Here is a 25,674-nt window from a genome sequence, read left to right on the forward strand (position 1 = left end):
TGCTTTATTGATCTTTTCTAGTTTTTTAAATATTTTTTTAGTTATAGGTGGACACAATATTTTTATGTGGTGCTAAGAATCTAACCCAGTGCCTCAGGCATGCTATGGGAGCGATCTACTTCTGAGCCACAACCTCAGCCCTGATCTTTTCTATTTTTATTATAGAGAAATCTGAATACTTTTATGTAGGTTTTTTTTCCCCTTTCAAATTAAAGGAAATAGTATTTCTAAGTATTGATAGTTTTTGTTTTTTTCAAAAAATACACAGCCTTTCTCATTTGCAGCAGCAAACAAGTTTTCCCCTAACTTTACTTTTATAATTATTTTTTCAATTTTATTTTTAAATAAAATTGAAAAATATTTCGTATGCTTTTCATCTTGTCATTTCTTCTGCACTCTGAAATAAAGATTCTTACTTGTCATCCAGATTAGAGGTCAACAAACTCTTCAAAGGCCAGGTTATAAAGGTTTTCAGTTTTGCATGCTATATGTAGCCTTCATCACATACTACTCTTTACTTTTAACAACCCTTTAAATTATAACATGTTGACTAGAGGACCACTTAAAACAGGCTCCAAGCCAGGTGCAGTGGCACACATCTATAATCCCAGCAACTCAGGAGGCTGAGGTAGGAGGATTGCAAGTTTGAAAACAGCTTCAGCAACCTGGCAAGACCCTAAGCAACCTAGTGAGATCCTGTCTCAAAAAGGTGGGGAGGGTGCTAGGAATATGGCTCAGTGGTTAAGTGCCCCTGGTTTCAATCCCCAGTACCAAAAAAATAAACAGGCTGCAAGCAAGATTTGATCTATGGATTATAGTTGCAGGCTACTGCTCATGCACTAGTTTATTAACTGACTTATTTGGGGTATAGGTCTTATTTTTACTCTTTCTAGTGCTATTTTTGACTTTCATTTTTATTTCAAACAACTTATTTTTAATTTATGCTTTTCTCATTTGAGACTCTTCTTTTGATATCTTGAGTGCAGTTTATAGAGGCCATGTTTTCTTTCACTAGTATACAAAATTTAAAAAACTAATATAATGGACACTGATATACCTAACACCTAGACTTAAGAATTAATATCTTGCCTTATTTGTTTAATCTATCTGGAGAGATGGGGGAGGTGATAGTCTAGACCATTTTTAATTTATAGAAATTAGCATATATCATCTCTTAGTACTTCATGCATTTTCTAAAGAATAAGCATATTCTTCTATATAACCCCAATACCACTATAATATTGTTAGTACTAAATCTTCAGTAAATTTACTCTTGGAAGTAGACAAAAAGAAGAAATTTAAAACAATTTCCCCTGGTTAAGAATTTTTTTTCCCTTTTAAGCCAGGATCCAGTTTTCTAACAGTGCATGTCATTAGTACATTTCATTTGATTTTTATTGCAGAACAATCTTACCACTTTTTCCACTGATTAAAGGGGAAAAAAGACCAAAGTCATTGTAGAAAAATCTCACATTCTCATTTTTCTGATTATTTCCTTATATTATTTCAAGTAGTTCTAATAAACCTACATTTCCTCTATACTGGAAATTATTTTTTGTTAGCACAGATTCAGCCTCAACATTTTTGGCAAGAAGACATGAGTGATGCTGTGTTCTTCATGCAGCATCACATTAAGAAACCATGTGGGCTGGGGTTGTGACTCAGTGGTAAAGTGCTTGCCTCACATGTGTGAAGCACTGGGTTCAATTCTCTGCACTACATGTAAATAAATGAATAAAGGTCCATCAACAACTGAAAAAATATATATATATTTTTAAAAGTCATGTTATAAGTGGTACATTTAAAGTGCAAAGTGGATATAGCATGTCCCTACCATGTAAATGTGTTTTTTCCTTCTTCACATAAGAATTAATCTACCAAGTACTATTTTTATACCAAGTGAATAACATCTTGCCCACAAACTTTTAAGGCTTTTGGGATGTATTGACAGAACATTCCTGAATGTATTATTTTCTTTTTATTACTAAAGAAATAGTATTCTACTTTTATTAGCTGGTATTCTGAAATTATTTTTCTTTCCTTCATCAACCAAAAATGATGAAATTCTTCCTGAGAACTTGGGAAATTCTTTATATTGAGTAACCAGTTTTCAGAGAAAGAGTGGTGTAGTTATTTCTTGTATTGATGAGAAATAATTTTTTTTAATTTTCAAGTATCATTTGGTTCATGGAATTTTTTTTCAATGTACTTCAGTCATTCACTTACATTGTTCTTTTTGATAACTACAGAGCCTACTTTGACTAGCAAGACCCTTTAAGCTGATTCCTATGTCCTTTTAACACCAACTCCCCAAAATAATCTCTGGACACTTTTCTTGCTTTCTAAAAAGTTTTCCCTTTCTTACCTTGTGGTACTCCTTGCCATGATCTACGATTATCCCCTTTCCAGAATTGACTCCTTTTAGTGGAAATGGAAGTTAGAAAACCAGATCTAGGCACTAATAGTACTTGTTATTAATAGGGTCTTATTGAATCCAAGTCATTTCAGTGGCTGGAATGTAATGTGTATTTTCTGCATAATTTTTTTCCTATAAAAAAGCATTTTCAGCGAAATAATTTACATCTTAACCTAGGCTCAAAGAATATAAAGTAAAACTTGACCAAATCTCATTGAGAATCGGACAAACCCATGAGTCATGAATTTTTTTTTTTTTTTAAAGAGAGAATTTTTTAATATTTTTCAGTTTTCAGTGGACACAACATCTTTATGTAGTGCTGAGGATCGAACCCAGCGCCCCGTGCATGCCAGGCGAGCGTGTTACCGCTTGAGCCAGATCCCCAGCCTAAGTCATGAAATTTTATTATACCTCTTTAGGTAACAAGTTGAACAAGTATACAAAATCAATAGGGCATGTAGAAGAATGACAGAATTGTCAAAGTTGACATAATGGATAGTGATAATGTAAGAAATGCAGTCTATATTCTTATAAAGCAAAAATGTAACATTTAAAAAACATTTGTAGACCCTGGGCTATAAAGCAAATCTTAATTTTAAAGGATTGAAATTATAGTAAGTATATTCTCAGTATAATCGGAGATCAGTAGCCAAAAAAATTGGAATATATCTGTTTTTAGAAATCAAATATTTCTAAACTACCTGTGCATAAAAAATGCACATTTAAAAATATTTTGAAATCAGTGATACTTTAAATGACATTAAACCTGGGTGAATATATAAATCTGTTGTCTGCATTTGAAAAAGAGGATGAAACAAATTAAGCACTGATCTTAAATTTTTTAAAACGCAACAGCAACTTAAACTCCTGTAAAATAAAAAGATGGTGGAATGTGATAGACATCATTATCCAAATTACATATATGAAGACACGAATTGGGTGTCAACATACTTTATATACAAACAGAGATACAAAAAATTGTGGTATATATGTGTAATAAGAATTGTAATGCATTCCACTGTCATTATTCTAAATAAATAAGTATAGATAAATAGCTAAAAGTCAAGAAAAGTAAGACAAACATGGAGCAGTTAAAATTCACCAAGGCAAAATTTTCTCCTTTACAAGACTATAGTAGTTAATAAGACACCTGATTAAACTAATCAAAAGATACATTATCAAAAAAATGTAATCTGTAATTTAAGTGTTCCAAAGCAGAAAACTCCCATATGATAATAGTAGTGAATTGTACCAAACATCAATCTAACACACCTACTTCTACTAGCTAGCACTGCTTCAAACAAAATGCCTAAAAGGACAATAAAGAATGGAAGGTTAAAGCACTTCTTTTCATGACCATAGATTAAAAAAATCTTTAAGTAATAAACAGTATGAAAATCCTAAGAAAGTTCATTTTTTGTAAATTTTTACACAGAAAATGCATATACTTTTGTAAAAAGTATTAGAATTTTTCAATTTAACTTAGTAGTGCTGTACCAGCTCAGTATACAAGAATTAGTGATGGACATTATTATCTAAAGTACATGTAAGAAGACACGAATTGGTGTGAATATAATGTGTATACAATCAGAGATACAAAAATTGTGCTCTAGGTGTGTAATAAGAATTGTAACGCATTCTTCTGTCATATGTAAGTAAAAAATTAAAAAATAAAATAAGTAAATATGCATTAAAAAATTCTGAATGGCAACAAACAAGTACAAGTTAAATAAAGATACTATTTACAGTGGTATAAAATATCAAATATTAGGAATAAATGGTTTTATTGAAGTATGTTAAAACCTTTTGAAAGAAAAAAAATGAATTTCTACATTAATGGGTGATTTGCCATAATCTTTCATTGAAAGTCTCAATATTGTAAAGATGCCACTTTTCCTATAATTGATATATGGCTTTATAGCTATGCCAGTAGGAATCTCTGCAGTATGGAAATTGTCAAGCTGATTTGCAAACTTGAAGAGATTCAGAGGACCTATGTTAGCTAAAATACTCCTTTAGCAAAAGGAGGGATAATTACTTCACAAGACCTATGGAACTATATAATTGAATACAGTTTGCTCTTGTGGACAGAAAAATAGATCGATAGAAAAAAACAGAGCCATGCATATATATTCACATTTAGTTTATGATGATGTTAGCCTTGTAGAACACTAAAGGTGGTCTTTGAAACCCACCTTTGAAATCTACACAAAAAACGATTCCAAATGGAATCTATAAGATCTAAATGTAAAATGCAAAACAATAAATTATTTTGAAGATAATGTGTATTTATGACTTAATAGTAGGGAAATAGTTCTTAAACAGGACACACAACCCAGTAGCTATCAGTTTAAATATCAGTAAATTGAACTAGTATACACTAAGGCACTATCTTTTGTCAAAATACACCACCCATGGAGTACAAAATAACCCACAGAATGGAAGAAGATATCTGTGATCAAAAGCACTGAATATTTAAAAGTCAAACTGCTGCATGTTAGGGAGAAAAAATCCAATAAAAACTGGCAAAATATTGACCAAATCAGAAAAGAACCAATAAACATATTAAAGGATGTTTGATATTATTAGTGATGAGGGAAAAACAAGTTAAAGCACTGATGAGATATCTTTACCTAAGCATCAAAATAATTGAAATTAGAAACTTTGGCAATACAAATGAGTCTGTGAGGCATTGGAACACTTACATGTTACTAGTGAGAGTGGAAACTACAACTGTTTTGAAAACTTCACTTCTAAAATTAAGGCTATCCATATTCTATTTGTAGTGCTCTAAATTGGAAGATGCTCAAATGTCCAGCAACAGTAAAGACTATATTTATACCATGGAATTCTGCAAATACCAAAAATAAGTACAGCAGCAGAAAACAATATTGATGACTCGCATATATTGAGCAGGAAGAGAACAAAATATTACATACTTTATAAATTCTATTTAGATGAGTTTCAAAATTGATTACATGTTTATGATGCAAACTTGGGGAATAAATTATGAAGAATAGCAAGAATGTTAGCATGTATGACAGGATAGTGGTTGTCTTCAGAAAAGAGAAATGGTGTAATGATGGAATCTAAGGCGTGTCTTAGGGTTTTGACAATGCTTTATTCATTAGGTGGTAGTTTTATGATGGTGTAATTCAAGTTCTATTTTTTGCATATTTTATGTGTATTGTTTCACCACACAAAAAATTTAAATGTTGTATTGACCACAAGTCTTCACGTTGAAAAAAGTCAAAACTACCAACCGACCTCACTCTTTTACTCCACAAAAGAATCTAGGCTGTTGGCCAAACATCATATTCTAATAAATTTGTGCTTTCAAGGTAGCTGTAGAAAAGAGTTGGGAGTTTACATGAGTAGTTACACTCACAAACTTCAGCCTGCCAAAAGTGTCTTAATTTCATAGCATATCTTAACTTTTGAATTCTGGATAGAACTGGAAAGGCCAGAGACACACCATCAGGTCATCACACAGTATATTATCCTTAGAAAATGGCTGGAAGAAGAGCTAGAGGAAGATTTAAAACTTGAAAAAAGAGACTAAGCAAACAACTATATCTGTGTGATAAGGGCAGCATCCCCAGCATTCTTTTTCTCAGACAGTAGTCTGAGACACAATGAAGAAAAGATTTAAGGGGAATATGAGTGTAGTTCCTTGATTATTCAAGTCTGATTATTAAAAAGAGCTGTGGTAGATATAAAATGCGAGTATTTCACATTTTTTTTAATATTTATTTTTTAGTTGTAGTTGGATACAATACCTTTATTATTTATTTATTTATACGTGGTGCTGAGGATTGAACCCAGGGCCTTGCACGTGGTAGACAGGCACTCTACCGCTGAGCCACAACCACAGCCCCAGTATTTCACATTTTTAAAAAAGTAGTATAGTGTTTTTTAGTTTTAGGTTTACAGAAAAATTGATCAGAAAGTACAAAGTGTTTCCACAGGCCTGATCCCCTTGCTACAGCTTCCTGGCTTGGGTACATCTTGTATTAGTATAATCCATTTGTTAAAGTATCAATATTCATTAATCAATTTTATTATTTTGATCCATTTGGAAAAACTGATTAATGAAGATTGATACTTTATTACTTAGATTAAGATTTTTCTTTTTGTGTTATTCTGTGGGTTTTGAATATAACATATATATACATATATATACATATATGTATATACGTATATATACATATATGTATATATGTATATATATGTACATATATACGTGTATATGTGTACATATATACGTGTATATGTGTACACATACACACACGTGTATATGTGTACACATACACACACGTGTATATGTGTACACATACACACACGTGTATATGTGTGTATGTATGTATTTATATATCACTATGTATCATACAGAAGAGATTCACTGTCCTAAAAATCTCCTATGCTCCACCTGCTCTTTCCTTCCTAGCTTATCACCCTTACCTTGCCCTCCTGGCAAATACAGATATTTTTAACTGACTTCATAAATTTTCCCTTTTTGGACTGTCATATATTTGAAATCATACAGCACATAGCCTTTCCAGGTTAGCATTTTTCACTTAGCAATATCCTTTTAAGGTTGTTCCATATCTGTTTGTGGCTTGATAGATCATTTCTTGTTTCATTGAATAGTCTTCCATTGTATGAATGTATCAGTTTTTTTATCCATTCACCCATTGAAAGACATCTTGTTGCTTTGTTATGAATAAAGCTGCTATAAACGTGAAAAAAAATAAATCCTATTGTATCTCAAGAAAAAAAAAGTTCTTATGCAAAGTGGTGAAATAAGTAGAGTTAATAAAATGATTGTTTTTCGAGCTGTTTTAGTGATTTATCACATTCAGTACAGTCATCATAGGAAGACTGATAGTCAAAGGTAGTGAACAGACTACAGATGAGAAAATATATGTTGAACTATAAAAGGATACATGAAGATACTGGTCTTCCTAACCTATAAATGTGATTTGCAGAAAACAAGTGTTCATAGTCGGCTTGGGGTTGTTTATAATCCTACCTCAAAAATAAATGAAGAGAACACAGTGATTTCTAGAGGAATTTTGGTAGCTTTCCTTACACTGCAAAACAGCTTTCTGAGGAGCATTCTCAAGAAACTGGCAAAGGAAGAAACTGCTACAGCTCTTTACTCTGGAATTAAAATTAAAACATTCCTTACTGAGGTGAGTAACTATTTGAAATAATAAGTGTGTTGGATGATTCAAAACTGTGTACTTGTAGATGTGTTAATGGAAAAATATGAAGAAAAATTGGGAATAATAAACATTACTTGTGTAAAGGGAAAAGATAAATGATAATACTACATGGAGAGACGTAACAAATCAAATTTCATGTATTTCACTATTTCATGATCCTTAAAATCGATGATATTCTTACAATATGTACTCAAGTGAAGAGTTCGGGGCTAAAGAATTATGTAAATAATCAAGTATGTCACTGAAAGGGTACAGTATGGGGAAATTCTAAAGCTAAAAATGATCTATTTGAAGAAAGATTTATCCTTTCAAAAAATATTTTGTCATCTACTGGAAAATGGTGATATCCTTGCTGAAAGACATAATCTCTGTTGTGGCTCTTACATATAGGTGAGAAAGATGGACAAAATAAGTGATACTAGATATGTGTTTGGAGAATGCTATTTTAGTTGGAGTGGTCAGGGAATTCGTCTCTAAAAAGCTTTAATTTGAGCAGTTTTGCAAGAAATGAGATCAATCATGTCAAAGTCTGTGAGAGAAGTGTGTACCAGGCTCAAGAACATCTGAGGACCTGACAGAAGCAATCATGCCAGGTCTGAGGTAGGCAGAAGATGGTTTTGACCAGAATAGAGGAATGGTCATGTGGAGAATATTAAGACATGAGGTCAAAGAGCCCCAGATATTTTAAGTACCTGTGGGCTATGATAAGGAATTAACATTTTTTTGAGTTTATTGAAAAGCTACTGGAAAATCTTAGAGGTGAGGAATCTGAAAAGATAACTCTGGATGCCAGTGAAGATTTGATTGTAGGTAGACAAGAATAGAAACAGGATGAACAATTACAATACTCTTGCAGAAATCTGTGCATAATAATGGTGTTAGAATAGATGATAGTGGTAGTGGTGATGAGATAATTGATACATAATATTTCTTGCCCTTTTCTTGCCCTGTGATCAACAGAATTAGTTGACCAACCGTATATGACATGTGAAGGTAATCTAGGATTTGGGGCTTGAGCAACTGGAATTAATAATGGTGTCTTTTTTGAGATGAGGAAGTCTAGATGAGAACATTTGGACACAGGATCAAAAGTTAAATTATGTACATGTTAAGCTGGAGATGCCTCTTGGACATTCAAGTGGAGATTTTTTGACAGTTGAATAAATGAGTATTGAACTCAATGGAGGGCTTTAATGTCATTTTTTAAAACATTTATCAATATTGTATCATATTTAAAGCTAAGTGATAAGATTACCTAGGAAGTGAGTGCGAGTGTCCCAAGTGTTCTTAAATGGAGGCCCCATATTGTCACCATTATATTTGATCAGGTGGTCATGGGTGACTGATTAGAACAGTTTCAGTGGAGTTATATGTATATAAGTTTATAACTGAATTAGATTTAAGAGAGGATTAGAAGGCAGGAAATAAAGGCAGCATATGTAGCTTTCTTTCTTTGATTCTTTTTAGTTATATGTAACATTAGGATTATTTTTTAGCATATCATTTATTCAAAGAATCTTTACTATTATGGTTTATCATAAAGATTTTTTTCTTTTGGCATGAGTATATTTCAAATATTAATTTTTGACTCTACAAAGTTTCTCATTGTAATTTTTAAGACAGGTTTGAAAACATGTATTATTTTCCACTGTGTGATTTCCCCCCCCCCTTTAGTTTCTAATGTTTGGTTGCTGCATTTTGACATAATTGTAATAGCATAGAATATAATTTGCCCTAATTCATTCTCTAGTACTTCCCTTTTCCTCTCCTCCTCCTTCCCATTCTTCCCTTCTCATGGATAGCTCTTTTTAAGGTATTTTCCTACATAGGGGAACAGAAATAGGACTGTATTCAAATGAAACTTGAAATGAAGGAAGGATTTCTAAATTTGGGAAATGTCACACTTTTGTGTGCTAATGGGAGTAGTCTATCCAAAAAATGACCAAGTGTGTCGTTCCAAAGAGCAGAAGTCATCCATTTTAAGCAGAAGAAAGGTAGGATATGTGCTTAACAGATATAGTTTAGATTTATTGAGTGACAAAATGAAGTATTTCTCTTCTGGTTGCTTTCATTTTTAAGTCCTGTCATTAGCTGAGTATTAGGGTAATAGTAGGTGTTAGAGGTTTTATGGGGAGAGGAAAAAATGTCAAATTCTCTTTTCTGAAACTGAGAAAGTGAAATAAGCACATTATTGTAAGAAAATTTCTGGTCACTGCTTAAAGTTCACTTGAGATTGATGACTATAAACAGATAAGCATTTGCTGCGTGTTTTTCCTCCAGTTGTGTTCCACTGTTTGCATCCAGTTGTAGAGTAAGCAGAGTTGTATTTAACCAGATTTGAGGCTTTGCCAGGTAAATATGACTGAGAGAAACCATTAAACGGAGATAAGCATGGACAATTTTTGTTATAGTAACTGACTCTGGGATATACTTGGAAAATTATACTATGGTAGGCTTGATGAACCCTAAGGTGGTAGGGTTTGTGGACTGAAAAGTTGAGTAATGATTGGTCTGGTGATGGGACATGTCTGGAGGTTGTGGACAAAGAGAAGATGATTAAAATAGGGATTTTGGAGATGAGAGTTTCTACAATTGCACTATCCAATGCTGTAGCTACTAATTGGCTGTTTTATACTGAAATTAAATTCAAATTTAGTTCCTCAGTCATGACACATTTCAAGGGCTAAATCAGTGATGGTGTCTGTGGCTTCAGCTACCATATTCCATATTGGACAATGCAATGGAACATTTCTATCATTACAGGGTCACCCAGGAACTTACTAAAAAATCAGAGTTTAAGGCTCCATCATGGTCTATTGAAATAGAATCTACATCTTAATATAAGGTATACAGGTGATTTGTATAGACATATTAAAGTTTGATAGAAGTGTGCCACATGTAAAGGTGTAAGGACATTGTTTATGGCTGATTTTATGTGACTATTCATATTATTTTTTGACTCTGACCAAGGATTACTTTCAGTATTTCAGTATTTACATACACTGTTACTAAATTGGTCTTTTGGGATTGGTACAATGGACTAAGATAAGGTATCCCTATTTAAGACATTTTTTTTTTAGAACAAAATGAGGGGTACTAAATTCAGAACTTAACAGCTACTTCATTTATTTAATGTTAAGTTATTTAAATTGATGTCATTAGCATTTTATTTTAGTATTTCCCCTCTTAAAAAAAAAAACCCCAAAATTTAAACATACTATGATTGACTTGGCAAAAGGGAATTCATTTTGAAATGTTGTATCAGAAGAAAATAATTTTAAAATGATAATTTAGTATCAAATGTATACTAATATTAATAAAAGTGGGTTTGTTAAAATTAATATATGTTTACTGTCCTATTACTTTTATCATTTTTAACTTGTAGGGGATAGATAAGAATGCTTTTGAGAAAAAATACAACACCATTGGAGTGAATATTTTCCGAACTCATCAGTTGTTCTGTCAGGATGTGCTAAAATTGCGTCCTGGGGAAATAAGTATTGTCAGCAATGGGAAAGTAAGTAGAACAATCAATTGCTCACATTTTTCATTGACACTAAGGTCTTGGATCTGAGATGTTTTTATGTCACAATACACCTGAAGTAACACAGAAAATGCCATTCATGATGAACACATCAGTCAGGGGTTAGTATAAATTAAATGGGTGCATGACCCTTGCCTATTCCTTGCTCTCTTCTTCCATGCATGATAACACTCCCCCATTTATGAATATAGATACAGGTAAGGAACTGTTCTTTATGCATCTAGCTCCTACTTTGTTCTAGTATATTAGAAAAACAATATATATTACAACATTGAGAAATCTGTGTTACAGTAGATATAGTAAGTATATTGTTACATCTTTTCTCTACAGTTGTTTTTCAGTTGACAAATACTTTTGAAGTATAAATAAGTTGCTATATAGTCTTTATTAACCTAATCTTTTTTAAAAAACTACAGAAAAAAATCATTCCCACCATCGTAATAAAACTATTATGAGCTTGTTTTACATTCCAGTGCTTTTTCTACCATAGACATTTGGTTCTTTTAAATACATTATTATAGTCCTAATATCTATATATAATTTTACACCATTTTTCTCTTACTATATCACAAGCATTTTTTCTGTGAAAGTTCATAGTTAAATTGTTCTATGAGCTAAAAGAAGACATACAGATTGAAATCAGAGATAAAATACAAGATTCCTTTAATTAGGAGATAGAGTCTGAAAAAGAAACAATCAGAAATCCTCAACAAAGAAATCAATATACCAAATGAAAGTTCAATGGAAATCACCATAGATGCTTTGAAGATAGAAGCCTCAGAGACAAATTATATAATCCTGAAAATAAAGTTGACCATAAGAAAAATGTTGAGAGACCATGAGTGGAATATTCAATAAATCTGGAATAACATTAAAAGGACAATTTTAAGATTCAACGTAATCAATAAAGGCTCTAAAATACTAAAGGATTGCACAATCTTTTCAATGAAATATTAGAAAAATTTCCAAACCTTTAGAATGAAGCAGAGAGTCAAATACAGGCATATATAGAACTCTGAAGTATTAAAAAAAAAAATCACAACAGATCCACTCTAAGACGATTATTATGAAAATACTCAACATACAGAATAAGTATAGAAATTTAAAAACTGCAAGAGAAAAATGGTCACAATATGGATTTCAACTGATTTCTTAACCTAAACCCTAAAAGTTAGGAGGTCCTAGAATAATATTATTCTGAATAATGGATGTCAACTAAAAATACTATACCCAGCAAAATTAAGCCTCAGAACTGAAGATGAAGTAAAAATCCTTCATGATAAACAAAAACTAAAAGAATTCTTAACTAGAAAGCCTGTACTTCAAAATATAATAAAATATTTCATATAGAAGAAATGCAATATACAAATGAAAACCAGCAGAGAGAGGAACTACACCAGAAAAATAGTCAATCAAAGAAGAATTAAATTCAATTGAACACTACAAGTAAATCAAAATGACAGGAAATAAAAATAACCTTTCAGTAATAACACTGAATGTAAGTGGTCTAACCTCTTCAATTGAAATACATAGATTGGCAGGTTGGATTAAAAAAAAAAAAAAAACCAATACCCAAAAAATATGCTGAAAGAGACTCGCCTCATAGGCAAAGACATCCACAGACTGAAGGTGAAAGGATGGAAAAACATACCATTCACATGGATCTTGTAAACAAGCAATGGTTGCTATCCTCATATCAGATAAAGTAGACTTCAAGCCAAAGTTAATTAGAAGAGATAAAGACATTTCATGCTGCTGAAGGGAATACAACAAGAAATAGCAATCAAAAATATTCATGCCCCAGACAATGGTGCATCTACGTACATCAAACAAACCCTTCTCAAAATTAAGAATCAAATAGACCACAACACAATAGTACTGAGTGACTTTAATATGCCTCTTACCACTGGGTAGATCATCCAAACAAAAACTAAAGATTCTATAGAACTAAAAAATATAATTAACAAGACACCTATAGAACTTTCATTCATCAGACTGAATTTGCCTTCTTAGTAGCACATGGAACATTTTCTAACAGACCATATTATATGTCACAGAACAAATCTTATCAAATACAAAAGAACAGAGAATACCTTGCATTCTATCAGATCATAATGAAATAAAATTAGAAATCAACCATAAGGTAAAAAACTTCTAGAAACCACTAACTCCTGGATATTAAATAATACACTTTTTAATGATGATAGTAGAAGAAATTGAAATAAAGAAAAATTCTTCAAAGTAAAGAGAATAGGAATGCAAAATATCAAAATCTTTGGAACACTATGAAAGTGATTCTCAGAGGAAAGTTTATATATATCATTGAGCTCATACATTAAAAGAATAGATACAAAATAATCTAACATTATACCTCTTGGGCACAGAAAGAGAACAAACCAACACCAAAATCAGTGGAAGACAAGAAATAATTATAATTGTAGGCAAAGTCAATAAAATTGAGATTGTTTCATTGATCTTGTGATTTTTTTTTTTTACAAAAAGTTGTTTTTTTGAGAGGATAAACTAAATTGATAAGCCCATAGTCAAACTAGCCAAAAGAAAGAGGAAAAAACCTCAAATTATCAAAATCCAAGATGAAGAAGCAAAGATCACCACAGACACTACTGAAATTCAGAGGATCATCAAACTGTTTTGCAAATTTATACTCTAATAAGCTAGAAAATCTTGAAGATACAAATTCCTAGAGATATACAACCTACCCAGATTGATGTAGGAGGATATAGAAAAACAGTTCAGTTTCAAGTAATGAAACTGAAGCAGCCATCAAAAGCCTTCCAAAGAAAAGCCCAAGACTAGATGGGTTCTCAGCCAAATTCTACCAGACTTTTAAAGAAGAACCCATATTATTCACAAATTCTGTAAGAGGAAAGGAGGGCTGAGGTTGTGGCTCAGTGGTAGAGTGCTTGCCTAGCATGTGTGAAGCACTGGATTGATCCTCAGCACCACATAAAAATAAATAAAGGCACTGTGTCCATCTACAACTGAAAATATTTTAAAAAGGATGGGAGGGAAGAAACAGTGCCAAACTCGTTCTGTGAAGCCAGTATCACCCTGATAGCTAAACCAGACAAAGATACAACATGGAAAGAAAACTTCAGACAAGTATCCTCGATGAACATAGATGCAAAAATTCTTAATAAATTATTGGCCAATTTCATATAAAAACACATGAAAATGATAGCATAATATAACCAAGGAGGGATGCAAGGGTGGTTCAACATACAGAAATCAATGTAATTAAATAAATAAACTTAGACAAGAATTACATAGTTATCTCAGTAGATGCAGAAAGAGCGTTCAGCAAAGTGCAGCACTTATTCATGTTTAAAACATAAGAAAAAAATAGGGATAAAAGAGCTTAACATTGTAAATCCTATATGACAGACCCAAAACCAACATTATTCTGTATGCAGAAAAACTGAAAACATTTTCTCTAAAAAAGGAACAAGACAAAGAGGCCCACTTTTACCACTCATATTCATCATACTCCTCCAAACTCTAGCCATAGCAATGAAGCAAGAGGAGGGAATTAAATGTATACAAATAGGAAAAGAACAATTCAAATTATCTGTTTGCCAGCAACATGATCCTATATTTAGAAGACCCCCCCCCCAAAACTCCAAAAAGACTTGGAGATCTTATAAATGAATTCAGCAAAGTAGCAGGTTACAAGGTCAACACCCATAAATCAACTGTGTTCCTATTCTCCAATGGCAAATCTGATGAAAAAGAATATAGGAAAACTATCCCATTCACAATGACCTCAAAACAAAACAAAAACTTGGGAATCAATCTAACAAAGAGGTGAAGGACCTCTACAGTGAAAACTATAGACCGTTAAAGAACGAAATTTTTGAAGAAGATATAAGGAGATTTTGGCTTCCCATGTTCTTGCATACGCAGAATATTAATATTGTGAATATGGCTGCAGTACCAAAAGCAGTGTACAGATTCAATGCTATTCTCATCAAAATTCTAATGACATTCTTCACAAAACTAGAAAAAGCATTCATGAAATTCTTTTGGAAAAATAAGAGACCTAGAATAGCCAAAGCAATCCTTGGTGAAAAAAGCGAAGTAGGGTGCATCACAATACCACAATACCTCAAATAGTACAGAGCTATAATGACAAAAGCAGTATGGTACTGGCACCAAAGCAGGCATGAAGACCAGTGGAATAGAAGACATGGAAAGAAAACTTCAGACAAGTATCTTTGATGAACATAGATGGAAAAATTCTTAATAAATTATTGGCCAATTTCATATAAAAACACATGAAAATGATAGCATAATATGATCAAGGAGGGATGCAAGGGTGGTTCAACATACAGAAATCAATAATGTAACCCACATAAATATAGTTATCTCATATTTGACAAGGATGCCAAAGAGAAAGCATAGCCTCTTAAACAACTAGTGCTGGGAAAACTTGAAATCTATATGTAGTAGAGTGAAACTGAACCCGTGTGTCTCACCCTGCACAAAACTCAAGGTGGACTAAAGACCTAAGAATTAGACCAGAGCCCTGTACCTTCTAGAAGAAAATGTAGGCCCAACACTGACTTCCTTACAAAGACTCCTAAAGATCAAAATTTAATAAATAGAATGGCATGAAATTAAAAGCTTCCTCACAACAAAGAGAAACATACAGGAAAAAAAAACATACAAAATGAGAGAAAGTCTTTACAACCTGCACCTTAGAGCATTAATCTCCAGGATACCAAAAAAACTCAAAATTTTAACACCAAAAAAACCTGATCATTAAATGAGCGAAGGAACTGAATAGGCACTTCACAGAAGAGGAAATACTAGTGGCCAACAAATACATGAAAAATGTTAACATCTCTAGCAATTGGAGAAATGCAAATTAAAACTACACTGAGATTTCATCTCACTCTAGTCAGAATGGCAATTATCAAGAATACAAGTAACAATGTTGGTGAGATGTGGGGGAAAGGATATACTCCTACAAGATAGCATAATATCAAGGAGGGATACAAGGGTGGTTCAACATACAGAAATCAATAATGTAATTAACTAAATAAATAAACTTAGACAAGAATTACATGGTTTTTGGTCATCAACAGTTGGTGAAGATGCAAATTGGTTCAACCACTATGGAAAGCATTATGGAGATTCCTCAAAAAATTAGGCCTGAGATCACCATATGACCCAGGTATCCCACTTCTTGGTATATATCCAAAGGATTTTAAATCAGCATGTTAGAGCAATGCAGCCATATTAGTGTTTATAGCAGCACAGCTCATACTGGCCAAACTATGGAGCCAACCTAGGTGCCCTTCAACAGATGGATGAAGAAAATGTGCTATATATACACAATGGAGTTTTACTCAACTATAAAGAAGAATGACTTTATGACATTTGCCAGTAAATGAATGAAATTGGAGACTATTATGCCAAATGAAATAGGACAGTCCCAAAGAGTCAAAGGTAGAATGTGTTCTCTGATATGCAGAAGCTAATCTAAATAAGGCATAAAATAATAAGAATAGTATTACTGAGTAGACAAAGGGTAATGAAGGGAAGTTAAGAGGAATGGGATAGGGAAAGACAATGAATCTGACTTCACTTTCTATGTACATATGTGAATATACCACAGTGATGGTGAATCTCACCCTCATGAATATCTCCAAAGATGTTAATTACAAAAAAGAATAGCTGAAAATCAGTAGAGGTGAGGAAATGGGGAGGGAGAAGAGGAAGGGGAAGTATTGGGGACTGAATTAGAAAAAATTATATTCCATGATTTTATAAATATGTCAGAATGTATCCTTTTTCCCTATATGACTAAAAAGAACCAATTTAAAAGTAATTTTGCTATGCTGTAAATAATTTTGTATAGCTCTCCGTTGAAGATGGATTGGTGTTATAACCATGTGATTTGTCTCTTTGGGCTATTTTATTTCTTACATATTAATTCATATGTACATAATAGACTTCAATTTATAGATAAACATAAAAGAAAATTGAAATTTAAAAATTTATAAAATACTGATGATTGCTTTTCTAATTTATAATGAAAAAAACTAAATATCTGGAAGCATTATGATTTCAAAGTAAAACTTTCTAAAGGAAATAATTTGGTACTTTTTAGGGTTAGGGATATAGCTCAGTTGGTAGAGTGCTTGCCTTGCATGCACAAGGCCCAGGGTTCAATCTCCAGTACCACACACAAAATAATAATAATAATTGGGTACTTTTTAAATATGATTTTGGTGTTTATGCAAGTGTTACTTATAAAATTCAGAGTGAAAAAATATTTTTGTCTCCTTTATTTCCTAATGGATTTAGTAAATGATGGAAATAATTGGTATCATCTGTTCAATCACTAATCAATTTTTGCTTAACAAAGAAATATCTATTTGAGGAGAAAATAGTTTTCCTAAACTGTAACCTTCTAGGAAATTTACAGTAATTTAGCTGCTTTCATTTTAAGTTCTTAGGACCTTTAAATGAAGATTTCTATGTAGAAGACTTTTACTTGTTGGAGAGGATAACATTTAGTAATTTTGTAGAGAAAATTACAGAATTTGTTGAAAATATGGAAATTGGCTCCAAAAAGTAAGTGTTTGAAATCAAAAGAGTAATCATTTGGGGTTTGGCATTTTTCATTTGATATTTTTTAAGATTAGGAAACATTTCAGATATGTAGATAAAAGATACATAAAAATATAGCAAATATAAAGAAATAATAAAACATTCATTATTCATCACCACCAATTGTAGATATTATTTTATTTGCCTAAGATCTTGTTCTTTTTTTTTTTTTTTTTTTACCTGCATATCCCTCCCTTCCCAGAAGTTAACCATTTTCTGAAAGGTTACATAGCCTATTTCCATAGAAGCTGTAACCATGTACCAATATAGAGTCTTTCTTGGGGTGTTTTTATAATATGAAATATGAAACTTTCACTTCCTTAAAATTTCATACATTGTTTTGTCTTGTTTGTCTAGCATGAGTGACCTTATTATGAAAGCTGATGCCCTTGTTTCCTCTTTGCCTAAGCAGGCATCTAGGTATGATGTCACATTTCTTAGAGAGAATCACAGGTAAGACTGTAATATCATCTGTTTTTTTTTCTGTCATGCTACTTTCAGTTATTATTTCCATTTGTTTCCATAACACAGTAAAATATAAAGTAGAATTTAAAATTCTTTGTTGGAAGATAAATATATTTGACAATGTCTGGAAAAGAAATTCAGGTCTGGGGTTGTATCTCAGCAGTAGATCACCATTACCTCACATGTGCAAGGCACAGAAAAGAAAAAGAAAAAACTAAATTTCAGTTAGTTGTGTGTTTTACCTGACAAAGTATGAGAAATACAGGATATGAAGTTTTAAGAAAGACATACCTAACATATTGTCTTTTTTCATGCTTAAGATCATTTTTAGGGGCTGGGGCTGGGGCTCAATGGTAGAACACTTACCTAGCACGTGCAAGGCCCTGGGTTTGATCCTCAGCCCACATAAGAATAAATAAATAAAATAGAGGTATTGTATTCAACTACAACTAAAAAAAATATTTAAAAAAAGATTATTTGCAATTTTTATAATGTCTTGAAATAATCATACATAATCTTTATACTTTCAATGTATAAAAAACTTAGTTACTAAAGAGTTCTAGTTAATAAAATGTAGAAGCACCTTGCACAAAGATACCACATATAATCTTATGAAATACTAAATAAAGTATTTTATAACAGCATGCCCCAGAGTGTGATCTACAGAACACTGCTCTGCGATATTGACACATATTCTGAGGGGACAACTCTTCTCTGGTTAAGTGGGTTTAAGGGTCACTGCCTTAAAACAGTTTTGTTGTTTTCTGTGTGTTTACATGTGCATGATGTATTCATCTAGATTGGCTTAGATCATGTGATATAACATGAGCTTTTATGTCATTAAAAGGAAAACATTTGAGTAGCAGTCTACTACTTAACTAGCCATAATCTGTTAATCTTAATTTATAATCCATAAAGTGTAACCTTCAAGGATTTTGTGAAATGCAGGCCTACTGCCTTATATATAATAGATATTTAATGACTTATAGGCGTTATTTGTATTTTTTATAGAATTAAGTATTGGAAATTTTAAAAAGAATACAATTGAACTTGAAAGTTAAACCATAAAATAATCACAAATAGATCATGGAAGAAGTATAAGCATCTACCTGAAATGGGGAACTCAGGTCTGCAAGACATAACGATATCATGATCTAAAGCACAGTTGCTCATACCCCTTTTTCACTGCTTCACTTTCCATGGTTCCAGTTACCCAAGGTCAAATGTGGCCCTAAAATTGATGAGTGTAGTACAGTTACCACAAAATAAGCTATTTTTGAGAAAAAGACCACATTCCCATAAATTTTATTATAGTATGTTATAATTGTTACAGCTTGTTATTGGTTATTATTAGTCTCTGTGCCTAATTTACAAATTAAATTTTATCATAGATATGCATATCTAGGAAAAACCACTAGCTTTTGGGCATCCACTAAGGTTCTTAGAAAAATCCCCAACAAATAAGGAAGGACTCCTGTATTAATCTGTTGAAGAAACAAAAACTTTGTTGGATTTTTCGTGTTGGAATTCTAGGAGAAGTAGAGAGTCATTTGCAATGCTGGATTATAGAATTAGGTTTCATTCACAGCCGTAGAAACACTGTGGACATAGATGGGTGTATGTATCTGTGTGAATATGATAATTCATAATCACATGAGTTTAGGAAGTATTTGTAGGACTTGATCTTTTTTTTTCTTTTTTCTTTTTTTTTTTTTTAAGGACTTACACAAATGTGGGACCTGGTTAAATAGTCTCTTCAAGACTACTGATTTCTGATACTAGAACTTGAAATTCATAGAGCAGGCAGATAGGAAGTTGGTTCTAAAGCGGGGGAATCCAGAGCAAGTTGAAACTCCAAAGCATAGATGGAAACCTGTGTCAGCCCTTGTTGCCTCTGACTTTGGTATATAATGGGCATCCTACCAAAGATGGGAACCCTATTTCACAAAGCTAAGTCCACAGGCCTGACCAGGAATCAGAGGAATGGAGGGAGAGGACAGGAAAAGTTGAACAAGTTGTACACCCAGCTGCTGCCTCATGTCAACAGGGTGAATCAGCAGATCAGAAACGAACATGTGTGATGCAGAGTGGCTGCTACTGCCTCTTGGCCCTCTAAATCTGCTTGCATCTCTCTTATGGCTCATTCAAACCAGAAACATTCTGGGAAATGAAGTTTAGCCTGGTTAGCTGAGTCAAGTTGTCACATGAGAAAACTCCTGAGTGGATGAAGGGTCCAAAGATTTGCTTTGCTAGATTCCAATGGTGAGATGTAATAAAACAGTTTAACCATTATCACATTTGATTCCTTAGTCATTTTTAAGCTCATTTTCTATAAGAGTGCCTGGTTAATTATAAAAGTAACTACATAGCCTTCTTTATACTATTAAAGGTTACCTCAACTCAACCAACTATATTGAAATTATCACATTTAGTTATTTTCTCTAGATATACCATTTTTTACAATGAACATGCTTTTTTTCTATCAAGGAAAATTATAACTCTTAAGTTCAATTCTGTGTTATAAATTTTCTGCATAGAGCCACACATGGTTAATTTTAGAAAATATCAGTGAATCTTTGGAAATTGATATTAGGATAATATACTCCAGAGGTGAACAAGTACTTCAAGTCACTTTTCATTTGAATATGCATTATCAGTCTGATTTCTGTAGTAATGTGTGAACGTTTTAGTCAGCCTCTTCATTGCTGTGGCCAAAAGACCTGACAAGAACATTTAGAGTAAGAGTTTATTTGGGGACTCCAGTTTCAGAGGACTTAGTCCATAGATGGCCAACTCTATTCTTTAAGGCCCAAAGTAAGACAGAACATCGCGATGGTAGAGTGAGGTGGCAGAAACTGGCTCAAGAAGCGGAGATTGAGAGAGAGAGCGCTCTCCTCACCATGACAAAATATATACCCCCCAAAGGCAAAATATATACCCCAATGACCCACTTCCTCCAGCCACACCCTACCAGCTTGTTACCATCCAGTTAATTTCTATCAGGGGATTAATGCACTCATTAGGTTAAGGTTTTTAAAACCCAACATTTCACCTCTAAACTTTCTTTCATTATCTCACACAGATGTTTTTGAGCAACTCCTAATGTCTAAATCTTAATATTTTTCATGAGCATATGTATCTACTTCTGTAATCACATGAAATACACTCACAGCTTTTTAGGCAGTTCACACATTTTTTTAAACACAGCATTGTATCTTTGCCACTGTGTTTCTATGTTTGTAAGGAGGCATTTTATAATACTAAAAAATGTTAAAACGGGTATTAAAAATCTATTTGTGTGTTAACATGTTTGATTATTATATTCATTCTAAAAATTTTAATATAAATATTTAAATTTGACAAGGTAACTTAAATTAGAAGGTTTGCAAATGTAAAAAGAAGAGAGTATTGAGGCTGGGGCTGTAGCTTAGTGGCAGAGTGCTTGCCTGGCATTGTGTGAGGCACTGGGTTCAATCCTTAGCACCACATAAAAATAAATAAAAGCATGCTGTCCATCTACAACTTAAAAAAAATTAAAAAGAAAAGGGTGTAGGTAAATTGAAATCACAAAGTGAAAAAGTTTTGAAAAGTACAATGATATTTTCTTTTTTATGAAGGATCTTGTTGAATCTCTTTATTACCCTATTTCCTTCCCTCCTGACATGGATTTTATGGTCTTCTAACATCTTCATCAAAAACAATAATAGCAACCCTAACCTGTCACTCCATCATGCCAGGAGTTTGCAATAACAAACAGTTGTACAGGAGTATACAACATGAAACCTCTTAGAACTTAGTTCTGAGCTTGCCAGTTTACACGGTTTCCAAAGCTCATGAGATGAAAATAAACTCATTGTTCAGGTAGAATGTGACTATTAGAAGATGGACAAAGAAATTTCTCCCAGGAGTCTTCATGACAAGGATACTGTATAATGAACAGTGTTTTCAACAACATTCTTAAACTAGACTTTACCTGTTTTATAAATAGATTGATAGCATCATAACAAATGCAATTATCTAAAAGAGCTGATGAATTCCACATATCTTAAACAGATTTTCATTGTTATTTCTATGCCCCCCACCCACTCTAAACTTTAATAATTATTGCCATCAATAAACTTGACAGACATTTTTCTCCTGGCTAGTGGCATGAAGTTTATCAGTAGTGTCTTAGAGATCCATGATCTTAAATATGTGGTAGAGGTGGCATTAGCATCTTGTTAATGTTCTTTGGAAAAAAAGACACTCTACTTCCATTCTTGGGTCAGTATCAATATCCACTATTAGGCTTAGGATTCTGCTCATAAATTTGTTTTAAATCCTAGATTCAAGACTCACATAATTAGATGATGAAGACTAAGGAATTCTGACTTATAACCTAACAGAATTAGCAGTCTTCTAGGGGGGAAACTTAAAGCAACAGTAAACAGATGCATACTTAAAATATAATAAATCATCTCAAATTTTTTGAGGGCTGCTACAGGTATAACAGTAATTTGACAGTTTTTCACAAGATAATTTAAGTAAGCAACGTGTTAGAGAGTCATATTAATATTAGGATGTCTGATTTATAACCCTAATTTCTAGCAATAATTATCCAGCAAGAGTTTTTGTCTGACTCTGACACTCTCATTTTAATATAATTAAAATAAGCTATTTTTCATCAATTTCATAAAATTGATGAAAAATTGCTTATGAAAAAGCAATTCATAAAACTGCACATAGCCAAGATCATGATTAACAAAGTGTATAAGTCTTTTATCTTGTTTTTTCATTTTTCTAGCATTATAAAGATAAATCCTCAAGAGAATGATATGGTCTTTGATGTCATTGCTATTGTTGATCCCCTGACAAGAGAAGCACAGAAGATGGCACAGTTATTGACTGTAAGAAAATATAGACTAAATATTTTTATTTGAAATTTATCTTTTCAAGTCTATAAGTATAATCAAATATTTGTGCTCTCAATTTTTTATATTATCCACCTTTTTAATAGATTGTCATATTTTAGCATAGAAAATAAAATGATAGAGGCATGCACAGGGTGTTAGAGTAGAATGGAGAGTAAATGTTGCTCTAGATTGACTTGTTTTTTCAGTCAAATTCATATTTCAATATATGAAATTTATTTCAATTTCAAGCCCTATTCTCTAGTGTGACTATATGTGTAGATACAAGTTTTAAGAAATGAAGTTAAACAAGATCATTATAATGGGACACTACCCTGTCACATTGGTGGCCTTAAGAGGAAGAAAGATCTTTCTTCTGCCTCCTTGAGCACACAGCATAGTGACATGATAGCCACACCCATAGCACAAAAGTTAATAACTAGAATCAACAAATGGGACTTACTCAAACTAAAAAGTTTTTTCTCAGCTAAAGAAACAATGAGAGGTAAATAGAGAGCCTACATCCTGGGAACAAATCTTTACTCCTCACACTTCAGATAGAGCCCTAATATCCAGAGTATACAAAGAACTCCAAAAATTAGACAATAAGATAACAAACAACCCAATCAACAAATGGGCCAAGGACCTGAACAGACACTTCTCAGAGGAGGACATACAATCAATCAACAAGTACATGAAAAAATGCTCACCATCTCTAGCAGTCAGAGAAATGCAAATCAAAACCACCCTAAGATACCATCTCACTCCAGTAAGATTGGCAGCCATTATGAAGTCAAACAACAACAAGTGCTGGCGAGGATGTGGGGAAAAGGGTACACTTGTACATTGCTGGTGGGACTGCAAATTGGTGCAGCCAATTTGGAAAGCAGTATGGAGATTTCTTGGAAAGCTGGGAATGGAGCCACCATTTGACCCAGCTATTCCCCTTCTCGGTCTATTCCCTAAAGACCTAAAAAGAGCATGCTACAGGGACACTGCTACATCGATGTTCATAGCAGCACAATTCACAATAGCAAGACTGTGGAACCAACCTAGATGCCCTTCAATAGACGAATGGATAAAAAAAATGTGGCATTTATACACAATGGAGTATTACTCTGCATTAAAAAATGACAAAATCATAGAATTTGCAGGGAAATGGATGGCATTAGAGCAGATTATGCTAAGTGAAGCTAGCCAATCCCTAAAAAACAAATGCCAAATGTCTTCTTTGATATAAGGAGAGTAACTAAGAACAGAGTAGGGACGAAGAGCATGAGAAGAAGATTAACATTAAACAGGGATGAGAGGTGGGAGGGAAAGGGAGAGAGAAGGGAAATTGCATGGAAATGGAAGGAGACCCTCAGGGTTATACAAAAGTACATACAAGAGGAAGTGAGGGGAAAGGGAAAAATAATACAAGGGGGACAAATGAATGACAGTAGAGGGGGCAGAGAGAGAAGAGGGGAGGGGAGGGGGGATAGTAGAGGATAGGAAAGGTAGCAGAACATGACAGTCACTAGTATGGCAATATGTAAACCAATGGATGTGTAATTGATGTGATTCTGCAATCTGTATATGGGCTAAAAATGGGAGTTCATAACCCACTTGAAGCAAAGTGTGAAAGATGATATATCAAGAACTATGTAATGTTTTGAACAACCAACAATAAAAAAAAAATTAAAAAAAAAAAAAACCCAAGAAGAGACCTCTTACCAGAAACCAAATCAGTCAGAACTTTAACCTGAACTTCCCAGCCTCCAGAACTGTGAGAAAAATAAATTTCTGTTGTTTAAACCACTTAGTCTGTGGTATTTCATTAAGGCAGCTTTAGCAAGCTAACACAGTTGTTATCCCCATGTTGTGCAGGATGCATTTGGGAGAAGCTGATTTTTAAGCTTAACTTTTTGAAGTTTAAAGTGTTACAGTAAGTAATGTTATCCAGTCAGCTCCCGATGAGTGAAGGAGGAACATACAGATCATATTCAGTAGGTTTGGCTTCTGTAACAAGGGCCAAAATGACAGTACTTTCAACAAGATGAAGTTTTCTCTCATTTAACAGTCCGCATGAAGGTATGCGGGACTGCTAAAGGCAGTTCCACAATCACTGTCTAGGTGTTCAGCCATTATCATGAAGCATCTTCTATCTCAGTGGTCTAAGTCACTTCAGGCTCCTAAGAATCTCTCTATATGTTGCCAACGTGAAGGGGAAAACAAGGCCCAACCACAAAGACATATTCTGTCCTATCTTTTCTCAGTGACAAAAATGTAGCTAGTCATCTGACTGCATTTAATGACAGGGTGGGCTGAAAGTATGGCCACAAACTGTGCATAAAGCTGAGGATTCTTTTACTAAGAAAGTAGGGGAAATGAATGTTAGGAGCTATTGATCTCGAAAAGGGCATGATATAGCTCAGCATTGCACTGAGAATTTCAAAGATTCAGATTATGATGCAGTCTTCAGTAGCTGGATTTGAATAAGCTAGTTAGATT

At 33.1% G+C, this 25,674-nt stretch overlaps 1 protein-coding gene across 1 annotated transcript in view; it reads left to right on the forward strand.

Annotated features, from left to right (window-relative positions):
- Uggt2 (UDP-glucose glycoprotein glucosyltransferase 2) overlaps positions 1–25,674 on the forward strand; it is a 223,718-nt gene that overhangs the window by 133,229 nt on the left and 64,815 nt on the right. Inside the window, exons 23-27 of the mRNA XM_048800999.1 lie at positions 7,405–7,611; positions 11,030–11,161; positions 17,667–17,791; positions 18,185–18,280; positions 23,076–23,178. Of these exons, the coding sequence (XP_048656956.1) occupies positions 7,405–7,611; positions 11,030–11,161; positions 17,667–17,791; positions 18,185–18,280; positions 23,076–23,178 (663 nt within the window). The remainder of the gene's footprint in view (positions 1–7,404; positions 7,612–11,029; positions 11,162–17,666; positions 17,792–18,184; positions 18,281–23,075; positions 23,179–25,674) is intronic.

Source organism: Marmota marmota, unplaced genomic scaffold (assembly GCF_001458135.2).
Source record: "Marmota marmota marmota unplaced genomic scaffold, marMar, whole genome shotgun sequence".
NCBI lineage: Eukaryota > Metazoa > Chordata > Mammalia > Rodentia > Sciuridae > Marmota > Marmota marmota.